This window comes from Periplaneta americana, chromosome 4 (genome assembly GCF_040183065.1).
Source record: "Periplaneta americana isolate PAMFEO1 chromosome 4, P.americana_PAMFEO1_priV1, whole genome shotgun sequence".
Taxonomy (NCBI): domain Eukaryota; kingdom Metazoa; phylum Arthropoda; class Insecta; order Blattodea; family Blattidae; genus Periplaneta; species Periplaneta americana.
The window spans coordinates 81,555,564-81,570,601 of record NC_091120.1 but is presented as its reverse complement, the minus strand read 5'-3'; the positions used below and the strand labels follow the sequence as shown (position 1 = coordinate 81,570,601).

The 15,038-nt window shown below is 34.1% G+C and overlaps 1 protein-coding gene across 3 annotated transcripts in view; it reads left to right on the top strand.

The window, feature by feature from the left end:
• Positions 1-15,038, top strand: part of LOC138697986 (protein SERAC1) — a 215,130-nt gene that overhangs the window by 72,741 nt on the left and 127,351 nt on the right. The window contains exon 1 of one of the 3 annotated variants that reach the window (XM_069823622.1): positions 7,271-7,414. The exons of the other annotated variants lie outside the window; for them this stretch is intronic. Within the exon in view, the coding sequence (XP_069679723.1) occupies positions 7,398-7,414 (17 nt within the window). The 5' untranslated portion in view covers positions 7,271-7,397. Of the gene's footprint in view, positions 1-7,270; positions 7,415-15,038 lie in introns of those variants that run through there. 3 annotated transcript variants of the gene reach the window in all.

Below are 15,038 nucleotides of genomic sequence, written 5' to 3'. Positions count from 1 at the left end.
AAAATTATGTCATTTGCACACAACTATTTTTGTTTGTAACTTTCGATTCGGTCATTTCCGGACCAGGGTTCCTTATCTCAAATTGATACATGTGCCCGTCGCCATCATCCCTGAAAGTTTGTAACATCACCTCGGAAACATCCCGTATAGGCATATTAATTATTTTGTGAAATAAACGTAGTCTAATCTCTGTCGGTATATGGCAATAGAGCAAAAAGGAAACATTTTCACTGTGCCTATATAAAGATTACCTACGAAAATATATCGCCGATTAAGAACTTATTGCAACACAACTTAGAAATCTGTGCTTTTCGGCAAAATAAAAATCTTTGCGAGTTAAACAATAAATCGTGGGGCGACAGTACGTAAGGTTTACCAGCTGACTGTTAGCCTCACGTCCTCATGCCTCAGCAGCAGTAAAGGCTGGTTCAGAATAAACCGGGAACGGAAACGACAACGAGAATGAGAACGGAAATAATGTTAAACTAAATGTATCTAAATCTGAGCATTCACAATAGTTAATTGTGAATGCTTATATTTAAATACATTTATTTTAACAATATTTCCGTTCTCGTTCTCGTTGTCGTTTCCGTTCCCGGTTTATTGTGAACCAGCCTTAAGCGATCAGAAAGTCAATACAGGAGTAACGTGTGGTCAGTACTATGGTTTGCCCCCTCCCACTCCCAGCCTTTATAACTGGATTACGAAACCGGATTTCTCTATTCACTCTAGATTCCCAAATTCATTTTGATACAGCTTGAGATTTCACGAGAAAATTTCTTCATCCATAAGGACTCGTAAAAGCCCTCATCCCGTATTCTTAATGATTAATACGTGGCATGACGCCTTAAACCACGCAGCTATGGCGCAAGACATCTACACTACTTAAAATATCATACTAGTCACTGTTACGAAAATAGAGCAAAATAATAAAAAATGTTTCGGTAAAAATTGTTTCATTCTGTAAAGCTGACAATTTGCAAATTTCTCGTCACAAGTAATTTAAAAATAAATTAAGCTATTTTCACATGTCGCCATTCAGCTATCTAGGCCGTTGAAATATGTCTGAGCTGTTTTCTGTAATAGAATTGTTTGCTACTTCATTTCCAACGGTTGGCTTTCACTGTATTCTTGGTTATTTGATAAGCAAGTAATGTACTCATTAACCCATTTTAAACGGTTAATACATTTAGTATCAATAATTTCAAATACCGATTTTCTTAAACAGTAAAATAATCTCAGGAGCGATTATCACACACAAAATATAGGTATATTTTACGTAATTTTTTACATTATTAATTATATAAAATTACATAAATCTGACGATTTAAATTAACCGAAATATTTTACTTCTTGTGGGCTTAAATACGGCTTTTATATACAATGCAGAAGAAGAAAGATTCTTATATCTTTATTCTCAGCAAATCATTTTAAGTACGTATCCCTTTTGAATAGTTCAAGAAAATAAACAGAAAATTGGGTATCATTGGAAACAGGATTCTTTTTCCTGAAAAATGTAATAATAATAATAATAATAATAATAATAATAATCATCATCATCAATTGAAGTAGTAGGCCTAGTGGCGTGTTAGGGTCTCCTTCCATCTTTTTAAGGGCCGACCTAAAGATCTTTTCCCTCGAAGTATGTACCTGAGGATCTGTCTAGGCAATCTGGAACGGTCCATCCTATTGACATACTGGATTTAGTTGTAGCAAAGAGAAGCAGATGAAGGCGAGTTCTTGGCGCCTTAAAACCAAGACTTTTGTGCTAAGGTAGCACACCCCTGGAGAAAAAGTCAGCAAGTTCAGAGGCTTTAGGGTGGCAAACCCACCACTAAACTTACTACTTCTCGGCTACCAACCGATTGGTAGGACAATTATGGTGCTTTCAAGTCTTCTATGAAAAACAATCTGCTCCTGAAAAGTGTAAAATAAAATTTTAACGAGGAAGTATATGTCATTCATATCATATTCTTTTTTTATTTATCTGGTAGACATAATCCTGCAGACGAGCCCTAGGAGCAGTAGTTTATTTCTTAAAAAAAAAAAGTACCCTGCCCACGGGATTTCGATAGCATAGCAGTAGTTGTCTTCGTCGTCGCAGTCGTCTTCATCATATCATCATATCATCACCGTAACCACCACTTCCGAAAAATACCTGTGGAAGTCAGACGAAAATACATGGGTTCAAATATAGATAAAATTAATGTAACTTTCCATGATCCACTGTAAATTATTATTATTATTATTATTATTATTATTATTATTATTATTGTTATTATTATTATTGTTGTTGTTGGTACATTACAGCAGTAGCCTACGTGCAAATGAGAATAGTACACGTGACTAAAATATTAGCCAACATACTAATGGAACTGTATGAAAAATGAATGTGTTGTACTAACAATACTAGAAACATTAAGCAAGCAATATTTAACTTTTTCCCAACATACAATGGAGGAGCTGCTGCTCCATTCTGTTTAAACTGAACCGATTGTTTACACATAGAACACAAAGTTGGAGCGACTTTCTTATGGCAAAGACAAAGAGGTTGTTAGATCTCCAGAGTAGACTTCACCACAGTCTACTATATATAGTCACGAAGCTTGGGATGATTTTTTGCAAATCTCGCGATAGTTGCTAGCCGCTTGGAGCGCTGTGAGTACTAGGAACAATAGACTGTGCCACAGCCATCGTGATCTAATACAGGCCGTAAGGCAGACCATGTAACTCGCTTAACCTGATCACGAAGGGCGGCGTTTAAACCATATAAATTAGTTGGAATGCATAAACAGTAATATATGTTTCTCTAAAATGTAGTGTAATTCCATTAATAAAATTTAAAACAATGATTATTAGACACTTCAGACATAATTTACTTGCGAGTTAAGATGTAATATTATTTATGGTGTGAAAATTACGTTGTTCATATGTGTAATACCTGCCTTTATTTCGATTAAATATTGCGAAATTCTTGTACATTCATTTATGCACGATTCAATAATTTTCAATTGCACCGCACAGATATTTAGATATGTTGAAATTATAGATATGTTTACTATACCAGTTGCCCCTTTCTGTCTAAGTTTAGTGATCTCCAATGCCTTGTCATTCATATGAAAATTATAGGTTATGTTTACTATATTTAACTTAGCCTATATTCCTAAATTCGCAACCATACATTATAATTAATCATAATGTCATGTATGATACCCCGGACATTCAATTTGTCTGTATTTTAATACTAAAATTGAGTACTGAATTATTGTATTTATCTACTACTTAAGAGATGAAGTAACACAATTGTACGTACACTAATTTCATAGCAGTGGTATGGTAAATGTTTTGTCTAAAATTAAGGAAGGTAGATGTGCTAAATTGAAATCACAATATAAATTATTTTTTATTAAACCTCAAAATAGCTTCCATTCTATACTTGAAATGTTGACGCGAACAGATTATGTTAACATGTAAAATTCTCTTCACATTAAAATAACACAGTTTTGTAATTATTTCTGCAACATATTATGCAACAAGAAGTAAACGGAACTTATAACACATTACACTAAATAAAGCTCAGCAATGCTAAACAATAAAGTTATAATATTTCACTGAGCTCCATACACTAAAATAGAAAACCTGAACAAACATTACGACCTGGTCTAGATCGAAAAAGCATTGACTGTACCGTATTTCGCATTTTTGTGGAAAGTTCGTTATCTGTTATAATAACTGTAAATGGCTAAAATACAATAATTTGAATAATAATATGGGACAAGGAGACGTTTGTAGTACTATAAATTGTAAGAAAAATAGGTTAGAGTTATCCTTCCGAAAGATCCAGGAAGGAGAGTTTATAGAATATAATATATATTTTATGAAAATAATATATAAATCTTATGTATTTCAAATTTCAATAGTGGAAGGAATGTGTTAATTTTTTCAAAAGAACACGATATCGAAAGTACAATACATTTTATGGTCTCCTAGGGAAAGAGTCTGTGATGAGGCGATAGTAGCGATCCTGGTGGTGAGCAACTATCTATGGATGCATATTTCAACTGTTCACGTTTGCATATTTAGTATTATTTATCTAGTATATTCCTTGAAGTGTCCCAAGCCCACGCCTAAACTCATAAGGTACCGTGACTTGAAACGTGTTGATGAAACCCAACTACTTGAAGACGCAATGAAGATTCCCTGGGACTCAATATGGACCTTACATACTGCTGACGAGAAACTTGTTAAACTAAATGAATACATTATAAATTTATATGACAAGCATGCTCCTATCAAATCTAAACGCGTAAAAAGGACACCAGCACCATGGATGACTGCTGACATACGTAGTATGATTATGGACAGAAACGCTGCATACAAAACGTTTAAACATGACAAGACAGAAATCTCTTATAATTATTATAAACTCTTACGTAACAGAACTACTCAAGCCATTAGAAACGCAAAACTGAGACATTTTCATAACATCTTGAAGGGGGGAGCTGACCCTTCCAATCTGTGGAGAAACTTACGGACAATTGGTTTAGGAAATCCCAGGACTCAGGTAGACAGTGTGCCAGTTTCTCTTGACGAACTAAATGACCATTTTGCAACGGTACAGTCAATAACCTTGGATACGGTCGACAAACAGCAGACAGTTAACGAATTACAAATGACTCCAATTCCGGATAGAGAAATATTTTACTTCACTTATGTCACAGAAACTGAAGTAAGAGCGACAATAAAACGTATTACTTCTAAAGCTGAAGGTGTGGATAATATTAGTATAATATTATTGAAGAAAATATTGGACATAATACTGCCGACATTAACACATATATTCAACGCCTCTCTCATAACTTCTACCTACCCGAACCTCTGGAAGAAAGCCTTTATCCGTCCGATCCCTAAAATCAAAACCCCATTATGTGCAAATGATTTCCGTCCAATTAGTATCCTACCTGCCCTATCAAAAGCTCTGGAACGTATTGTTCACAAACAACTAATGAACTATCTAACCGAACATGCCTTACTGGACGAATACCAATCCGGGTTCAGAAATGGACATAGTACGACTACAGCACTACTAAAAGTGAATGAGGATATACGTGAAGCCACGGATGAACGTAAATTAACATTACTGACATTACTTGACTTCAGTAAGGCATTTGATACAGTTGACACGGACCTTCTATTATGTAAATTAAGACTTCTGAATCTTTCTGAAAGTTCTGTTACTTGGTTTGAATCCTACCTTCGCGACCGTCAACAATGTGTCATTGCATGCGATTATTCTTCAAAATGGTGTGTCGTGAAATCTGGAATTCAACAAGGATCAGTTCTCGGACCTTTACTCTTCATGATCTATATTAATGACGTGACTAATATGATAAAACACTGCAAATACCATATGTATGCTGACGACTTGCAAATTTATTTGCATTTCCACCCTGACGAGACTAGTGACGCAGTAAACAAAATAAACGAAGACTTGAATTCGATTTCACTGTGGGCACACAAATTTGGATTAAGGTTAAATCCAGAGAAATCGCAAGCAATCGTAATGGGGCATAATCGTCTACGAAGCACTCTTGATAGCAGTACTATACCACATATAATATTGAATGGGATTATTGTTAAATACAGTGAAACCGTTAAAAATCTTGGCATTTTTATGGATAGCGATCTAAATTGGAATACTCAAGTAACACACATTTGCAAAAAAATATTTTCTCAACTTCACTCCTTGTTTCATATGAAAGAATTTCTACCACTTAGTCTAAAAAAGAATCTTATTCAGACGCTTGTAATGCCCCATTTTGATTATTGCGATTCCTTGCTAACTAATGTAAGTTCACGCTTAGCTGAGAGACTACAACGTGTTCATAATGTGTGCATACGATTCATCTGCAATACTCGTAAATTTGACCATATAACACCTTCCCTCCAGTTACTTTCATGGGTGCGTCTGAAGGAACGAAGAACAATACATTCACTGTCTCTTCTGTTTAGAATCATGCATACTTCTATTCCGAAATATCTGTTATCGCGCTTTCAATTTCTTACAACTCTTCGAAACCGACATCAAGCACTTCTTTCTATCCCTCATCATAGAACGTCTTTATACTCATCTTCCTATACTGTAGAAATACCTCGCCTCTGGAATTCGTTACCTAATGATGTCAGGGACTGCCGGACTTTATCACAATTCAAAATTAAATTGGAAAATTTTGTCTTAGTTAATGTTTTTTAGGTATTGCTAGAAGTATTGATTTGTGTTTTTTTTTCTTTTTAACCTAGATTAAAATTGCAAGTTTCTTGTTTATGTTAGTTAATTAGTTAGGATGGAATTAATTATGATACTTAATCACTCATTTAAAGTTTGTGTGACTGCAACCTGTATATTTTTGTGTGGCTTTACATTGTTTATAGTGTTTTTTTCTCTCTCTTTATTTCTTGAGCAGCTTTACTTTGTATATTATAGTGTATTTATTTCTGTTTATTTATATTATTGTATTTGTATTCCTGGTGTTGTGGAAGAGAAGGCCTGATGGCCTTAACTACACCAGAATAAATAAATAAATAAATAAATAAATAAATAAGTATTAAGCTTCGTGACTGTATATACTAGACTGTGACTTCACTATGAAGTTGTTTAAATGTGAATAAAACGTTACTTTTTATAATGCAAAATTTGACATTAATATGAAAATCAGAAAAGAGCCCTAGCGTCGCCTGCCAGGCCTGAAATACACCCCTGCCTAGGAGACAGAGAATTGCGAATTCCACCTTCTGTTCACGTTCAGAAATGTCTAGTTGTAGGCCTACAGTCACTCAGTATCACTGCAGGTTGAGATTCGTGCTAGCAACACTTAACATGATAATTTAAAATTCTCACAAAATAGATAAAGTTATCAATCCTATAGATCGTAAATTAAAATTACGTAAATTTAAGAATATATTCATATCATCTAGTTTATCTGAAATTTCCTTATAACATGAACATTTTTTTCGTTAAAGTTAGGTAATATTTTATCAGAATTTGACAGGTATAGTTTTGAAGTTATATTCGAGGAGTGGTAGTGCACTTGATAGGAGGCTTGTTACGGCGCCGAAACACTGGATGCAACCAGCCCATACCATCATGAAGCACTGTTTATCTTAATTGCTGTAAAGTACTATGATATAATTGCCAGACCGATATAATAAATTCCAGAGAATTCTCTGTGAATGTCCAGTTTAATTTCGACGAGATTCGAATACACACGTCTTCTTCTAGCAGCCACTTTACATTTCTGACCCTGGATTGGTTAGAACTACTAGAAGGTCCTTGGAAACGGTTGATATTTGAACATAACCTTATTTATACGCAAGAAGAGATTCTAGAGGAAGCAGCAATGTGCCACTTGTGGCGGTAAGTCATAAAATGATAATAATAATTTCTTTATCTAAATCTTCACACGTTTGATTTTGTAGAATCATGCAGATAAGGAATGGCTGGATCTTGTCAAACACAGCTGTTTACTGCATGAAAGAATGTGACAAAGACACTTCATAGGTACTATGTAAGTATTTTTTTATCTTTTGGTTCTTTGAACCTTTTGCATTCAAATCGTTTATCTATTTTTGATATCCTACTGAGATTTAACATCTGTAATAAATGTTATTCAGTGTTAGTTATTATTTTTTATCGATTATCATTTGCGAGTTGAAGTCACATGAGAAACAAAGATATTGTTCGTGGAATGAGAATAAAAATAAGGCTATTAAAAATGCAATTAAGGGAATAGAAACTAAAATGTTTTCAGCATTTCAAGACTGAACAGGCCAAAACTTAGAAAGCAGTGGGCTCTTGAAATGTTGTAGGCAATGGTGCAAAAACAGTGAAGTTTATTATTATTATTATTATTATTATTATTATTATTATTATTATTATTATTATTATCCCAGTACAGTAATATTAATTGTTATTGTTTTATTTTTGTCATTCTTATTCTAATAATCTAATCCTTTGGTAACCTAATGACTGTTGCATCGGTTTTCTATGTCGGAAATTTATCATTGAAATCTGATAAGTCCAAATGTATTTTATAACTGAGAAATACGATTTTAGACCAATTCTTTCGGAGCACCCGAAGTTTTATTATCTTTCCACATTCTTCATCATAACCGTATGACTACTGTTCCGAGAACATTTACCAGGTAGATGTCGAATACAACCAAAATCCATACATTAATTTTTAAGGAAAGACTATACCCATATGAACAGACTAACGGGCAGTTGATATTCCAAGGATAAAGTTAATGCTGTGAGAAATGGAGTTAAATTGTTTTTCTGTGAAGATAGAAAATATCTTTGTCATCTTCAAAATAATTTCTGTAACTTCATATTATGAGAAATGTTTTTATTTTTTAATATAATTTTAGATGGACAGGGATTTTATTGTAGATGCATACAGTACCGATGATTTGTCTTATACGCAAAAAATCGTCGAAGGAAAAATGGACGCACGTTCTAAGAAAAAGTATGCCAAAATCACTTGAGCGATATCAAGGATTCTGAAACTGTAATTTGGAAGAAAAATTTCAAATAATTTTTGCAGCATCACATATTCCTTGTAATGGAAATGTGTAAAACGCATAGACCTATATGCTATTTCTATAATAAGTTACATGGAAATATGGCACCAAATTTTAAAATTGAATAGGAACTTCCCAAGCAAAAGAGATTTTCTCCTATTAATCCAATTTCATATGCTATTCTCATTTGCATCGTTACTCCCTAACTCGTCGTCTCTTTTAGTAAAAGAAGCTTTAAATAAAAATTTTGATACGTATCATCATCAGTAGCACAACAGCTCTCTTTGGGCCATAGCCATAGCTTTCTTTTGAAGTTCCTCCCAGCCTCCTCTATTCAGTGCAACACTCGCTGATTTAGAATAACTCTTCTCGGGTTCTCAGCCAGGTGAGTTGGATATTTGCTTCCAAGCTTTCGATGGCTAGCTCTGCCATCTTACTAAAAACAAATTAGCGAGTGTATGAGTTGAGGCTTTCCCGGTGTTTGATGTAGAATAACTCTTCTCGGGTTCTCAGTCAGGTGAGTTGGATATTTGCTTCCAAGCTTTCGATGGCTAGCTCTGCCATCTTCTTCATTCCCTGAAGAAGATGGCAGAGAACCCGAGAGGAGTTATTCTACATGAAACGCCGGGAAAGCATCAAGTCATACAATCGCTGATGTATTTTTAGTTTCTTTAATTACGCTTTTTTCCCATCGAAATTTTGAAGCTTTTGCATTCAATTTCTGAGGTAAGTTTTTTTTTTAATATTGGACATCAGGTCTTGTTACATGTCCTGTTCTTTTTAGCCCTTTTACTTTAATCCATAGGCCTATATTTGTGTAATACAATTCTCTCTCGTATCTTATTCGCTTTTCATTTATGTTCACTGCCCAAATATGAATTTCCTGCCCTCAGTGTCCTGAAGAACTGGAAGCGTCGTCTGAATTTGTGTCTTGCTGAATAGGGTCATCATATTGAGCATATCATTATAGATCAGGCATCGCGAAACATCACAAGTTCATGGCGGAATATATAGTATAGGCCCTACTACCCGCTACAGTCGCAAGGTGAAGACAGGAGATGGGGAGCATCGGTCGCAATAAGAGGCGGTTTGTGATCGTCACTACATTCTGTCTTCATAATAACAAGAGAAAGGACTGAATATCTTTTTAGGATTGTATTATTTTCATCTGCATTCTTTTATTTTTTTGATTACAATATTTCCATTCGGTTAGATTTCAAAATTAGGGGTTGCCTCATAAGTAGCCACTGCCAATTGTGCACGAAGGCTGATATCTTTTAAGCGTGTCCTTCTTTTTGATTTAATATGTTTATTTTTTTGATTACAGTATTTCCATTCGGTTAGATTTCGAAATTAGGGGTTGCCTCATAAGTAGCCACTGTCAATTGCACGAAGGCTGATATCTGTTAAGCGTGTCCTTCTTTTTGATTTTAATATGTTTAATTTTGAAAAAAAAAATGTTCACAAATATACGTAGAACCGAACATAGCTACGATTGTGGCAGCAAATGATCTAAGACGTGGATATTTAGAGGAGTCAATATTTTTAAATACATCTAAACCAACACAATCCTTATCCTTGCTTTTCACAAAGGTGTCATTTTGGAGATCAGCAACCTCAAATTGTAAGTCTGGTCGTACCTTCAGAATAGATGTGTTAAAAGGATTTGCAAATAGAGAGAAATCATTTTTAATTTGTTTAAAATCACAAAAAAACTTCTATCTCTAAATTCTGAAATTAATGTTTCCAGGATGTCGCAGCATTTATCTGTTCTTGAATCAGAAACATTTGAAAATGACTTCAGACAAGAAAACTGACGAAACTCATTTTGTTACAATTGCACTTTCCAAACATTTTATCATCATGGAAAAAGATTTCACCGCATCATACATGTCAACTATGTTCTGATCGCTGTTCAGAAATATCTGTTATGAACGCCAAATCACTATCCAGACAGTACTGGATAACAGAAAGAGCCACTGCTGACATTACAGACAATGCTAGAGGAAGGGGTTCAGCGCGAAGAGGGATGTTGTCACGTGGAACTTGCGTCAGAGTTCAGGCGCTGTTTCACGGAACACAATTTTACGATGTCTGATATAGATAGATATTACAAGCTGAAGTGAATAACACTATGGTTTCTGACTTTTGACTCACCCTATATTACAGTACATTCAAGATATTACTATACTGCGGTTCATAATATCTGACAAGCGACATAAACATTGCCGGCGGAGAAAGGGAGAAGGATGATTGCCAATCAACTAATGGCAGAGGTCACTTTCCAGGCTTATCGTGAAGTTATGCGATCTAAAGCTTCTTCTACTTCTGCCCAACTTCACGATAAGCCTAGAATGTGATCTCTGCCATTGGCTGATTAGCAGTTATCCTTCTCCCATCCTCTGCCGGCAATGTAGGGTCTATACATCGCCTGTCCAGACACTATGGAACGCAGTGTAGTGGCGTGAGCAGCGAATGCTGAACTTATTTCCTTGCACTGGTTATGTTATTCATTAATTTATTTATTTTCTTGCACTTGTTATGATATTCATTAAAAGTTCAAATTCTTTCTCCTATAATTATGTTGACATGAATTTCGTAAAGCGGTAATCTACGATTATTTTAAATCGCAAAACTATGAACCACTTAAACATTCCGTGCAATTATAGGGATTCTATGAATGCTCTGCTATCTTTTCTTGATATCACAATATATTACCCTTACACTACAGTACATAGAGTAAAATTTTTAAGTTTACGTAAGCATGTAGTTTTGAAGTTATTGGAGAATTTTCAGGATTCATTAACGTAAAACAAGATAACGATTTCTTAATAGATCGCAGCTTCGTAAAGAACGACAGTTTATAAAATTGTTAATTTTTATTTTTAAAAAAAGTGGGATAATATCGCAAAATATTTCCTCATCAAATATATATTTATATACTTAATCAAATACATGCAAAAGAAAAATAATTTGTATATATTTTTTTTCTTTTACTAATGACTGATACTTCACTGTTCATTATTCAACCATATGAAATCAGTTATACAGGATGTAATAGAATAACTATTCCTAATTTTCTAATGTGATAGAGGGCAAGAAATTAAACATTTTTTCTTAATAAAGTAATGTCCGGAAATGCTTCGTTTTCAAGTGATAGTGATAGAAAGGAAGAAATGAATCTCAACTTGGAAAGTTAACTTTATTTACCGTCTATAGTTACACAGTAGCCTTTTAATCTAATACCAGATATTAAAAAAAAATGGTATTGACAAACCATAGGAACTGTTCAAAATTGACCGCCATTGTTGACACAAATTATAACGCCGTATGATTTAACGACGAATCCTTTGAAATATCTGTGGTTTGTTAGAAGATCGTCAAAAGTAAGAACAATATTTTATAGCAACTAATTCTTCTGCTGTATCATAAGTGTTTCGTAAACAATTGTTTTAATGATCCCAAACACAAAAATCAACTGGAGTCATATCTGGGGAACGTGCCGTCCCAGCAACTGGACCTGCTCTCCCTATCCAACGATTCGAAAAATTTATATTTAAATAATTTCAACAATTTAAGCCGAAATATGGGGGTGCACCGTCGTGTTGAAAGATGATGTTTCTCCAAATATTAATCGGGACATCTTCAAATAGCTCCGGAAGCATTTCTGCAAGAAACATACCATAAACATGTTCATTAAATCGCGCATACATAAGATGCGGCTCCACTAGATAGTTATCAACAAATCCAACGCAAATATTTAGAGAAAACTTCCATTGACTGCGGAGATTCTCCACAGCTTTAGGATTCGTGTCAATCACAAACGATATTTTGTGACATACAACAACAAACCAACTTCAGTTATTATTTCCATTGGAACAAGAACAGCTGAAACATAAATGCAGCCATAATGTGAGTGATGAGCTCTGTCTTTTACACGAACTATTTTTGGATACTACTTTATCAAGAAAAAATGTTTATTTTCATATCCTCTATCACATCAGAAAATTAGGAATAGTTATTCTGTTACACCCTATACATACCAATTTACCAATAGAGCCGTTTCCCAAGATGCGCCATAGGAGGCTGTTCTACGCTGTACGTATGGCAGATGATGATGGAGATTTGTTAGGATGCCACAAGCGAACCGGAGCTCCCGGAGAAAACCCCTGTGTTACCTTGACCACGGGCTTGCCCAGCACAAGTTATAAATCGGGGATAGGCCTACGCCGGCGATCGAACCCGGGTCCGGGTTCAGAAGATTATAAATCCAGTCCTCTAGCCACTAAACCACTGTACCGGCACATTTTATGATGTGATATTTATTATATTATAGATCACAGGAAACGTACATACAAGTAATCAATTTAACCCTTACATTACACACTTTATAATAATTTTTTACACAAAGATATAGTATTATTTAAATACAATTTCTGCAATTTACATATTTAGTAAACATTTTTTTTTTTGTTTTATCTTGCACTTGCTTTTAGTTTTGTGCAAGACTCAACTCATTCTAGCATGTAGTTACAATCGGTATTTGTTCACCTTCCTATTTCTTTATTTATTTATTTATTTATTTATTTATTTATTTATTTATTTATTTATTTATTTATTTATTTATTTATTTATTTATTTATTTATTTATTTATTTTCTTTTTTTTCATTCAATTCTATTTCATTTATTCTTTCCATTCTAATTTTTTTAGTCAAAAAAAGATATAAACCTAAACCTAATTGCTTTTGCAATTTTGTGTTATCATTATTCATCAGTTTTTTTATAGCTATTTCTTTATTTATTTGTAGGAACTTTTCTTTTATAAATTTCATCCGTATATCTTTTGTATTTTGACATTCGAGAACGATGTGAATGTCATCTTCTCTCTGTCCACATAATGGGCATGTGCCTTGAGGTATATTGAACCGGCACATTTGTAAAAGTATTATTTTAATAAGAAAGGATAATAATTGTCGAAAAATATTTTCCCATTGAATATATGTACAGTATATTATGCTTAAATATGTGTAAAAGAAAATAAATTTGGAAAATTATTATATTAACCTTTTAATAAAAATACGATAATGTTCTCGCAAAATATGGTATTATAAAAGATTCACCTCTGTATCTTATTACGAGTACGTGTGTGAAACATGGATTTTGGGTGTAGTAAATCATGAATCTATTAATTGCTTTTCCAACTCTGTGCTGAAATGTATTTACATTACTTGTTGCATCACTTCTTCAGAGAAAGGGTGTATACTGATAGAAATGTCGAGAAGCGTAGTAAACGATAAGAACCATCCATCGCGTTTAGTGTAGTAATTTGATTGCTGGTCGATGCCATTTGCAACCGCGATGTCAAGATGTCATTTGTTAGGCAATTTCTGTTAACCATGGTAGTTGTGACGATAGATTCACGTGACACCACCGCCTCCTTAACGTTCTGTAGAGCAAGGAGGACAGCGCAGCTGGGAACTCGCGGAGTTTTATAATTGAGACAGTTGGCGGGAACGAAGTTACATCATGTATTTAGGAAGTTCGATCAAGGCCATATTTGAGGTACCGCCCGTGCGAGCCCCTTTCCAAGTGACAGAAATCGTCTTCAGCGATCTAGTGGTCAACTCATCATGATTATCATTATCGTAAGTTCAAACCCGGCTTAGAGCGAAGGATTTTTTTACCTTCAACTACTACCATAATAGACAAACAACCTGATCCAGTCTGGAAGATCTCTATTAAATTTTGTTGTTAAAAAACAAAGTAAAGTATAATTCTGTTTTGTTCACTGAAATTATTGTTCGTTAGTGTCAATTTGGAAGTATTATAACAATGATAAAGCAAGAGATTAAAAAGTGTCTACATGCAAGCGTTAATTGAAGGGTTCAGAGCCATAGTGGGCCAAGCGCCATACATTAAAAAAAGGGAAAACAAGGGTTAAAATTAAATGAAGGCCATCATTTATTGAAACATCTAGCAAGTAATATAAAGTATGCAAATTAAAACTAAATTATATGTCAATCTTCATTAAACTATGGTACCGGTATTCACTTAACTTTAATCCTTGCTTTCTCCGTTCTTAATAAATGGCGCTTGGCCCATTATGGTTCTGAACCCTTCATATAGTGATTCTGTGAAAAACATTGAGAAACTTGCACAAATTTTTATAATGCCCATTTTAATTATCATGGTAATGCATTTATAATATATACGAATTAAATGTTAATATAAAAATGAAAACAAAGTATGAATGCATTTCTTGAGAACTGTAAAGTGTCTTTATTCATTAGATTTTCAAAACTATTTCACAGAACGCATACAGATTTTAATTTAACATTCCAAGTAAATGTCTTTATTGTATCTGTGGCATATGTATGCTTTTTTTCTTTTCATTATTGGGATGGAAAGTAATGCAGGCCTCCCTTTTGGTGAGCCTCTTTCTTCTATGCTGGATTTC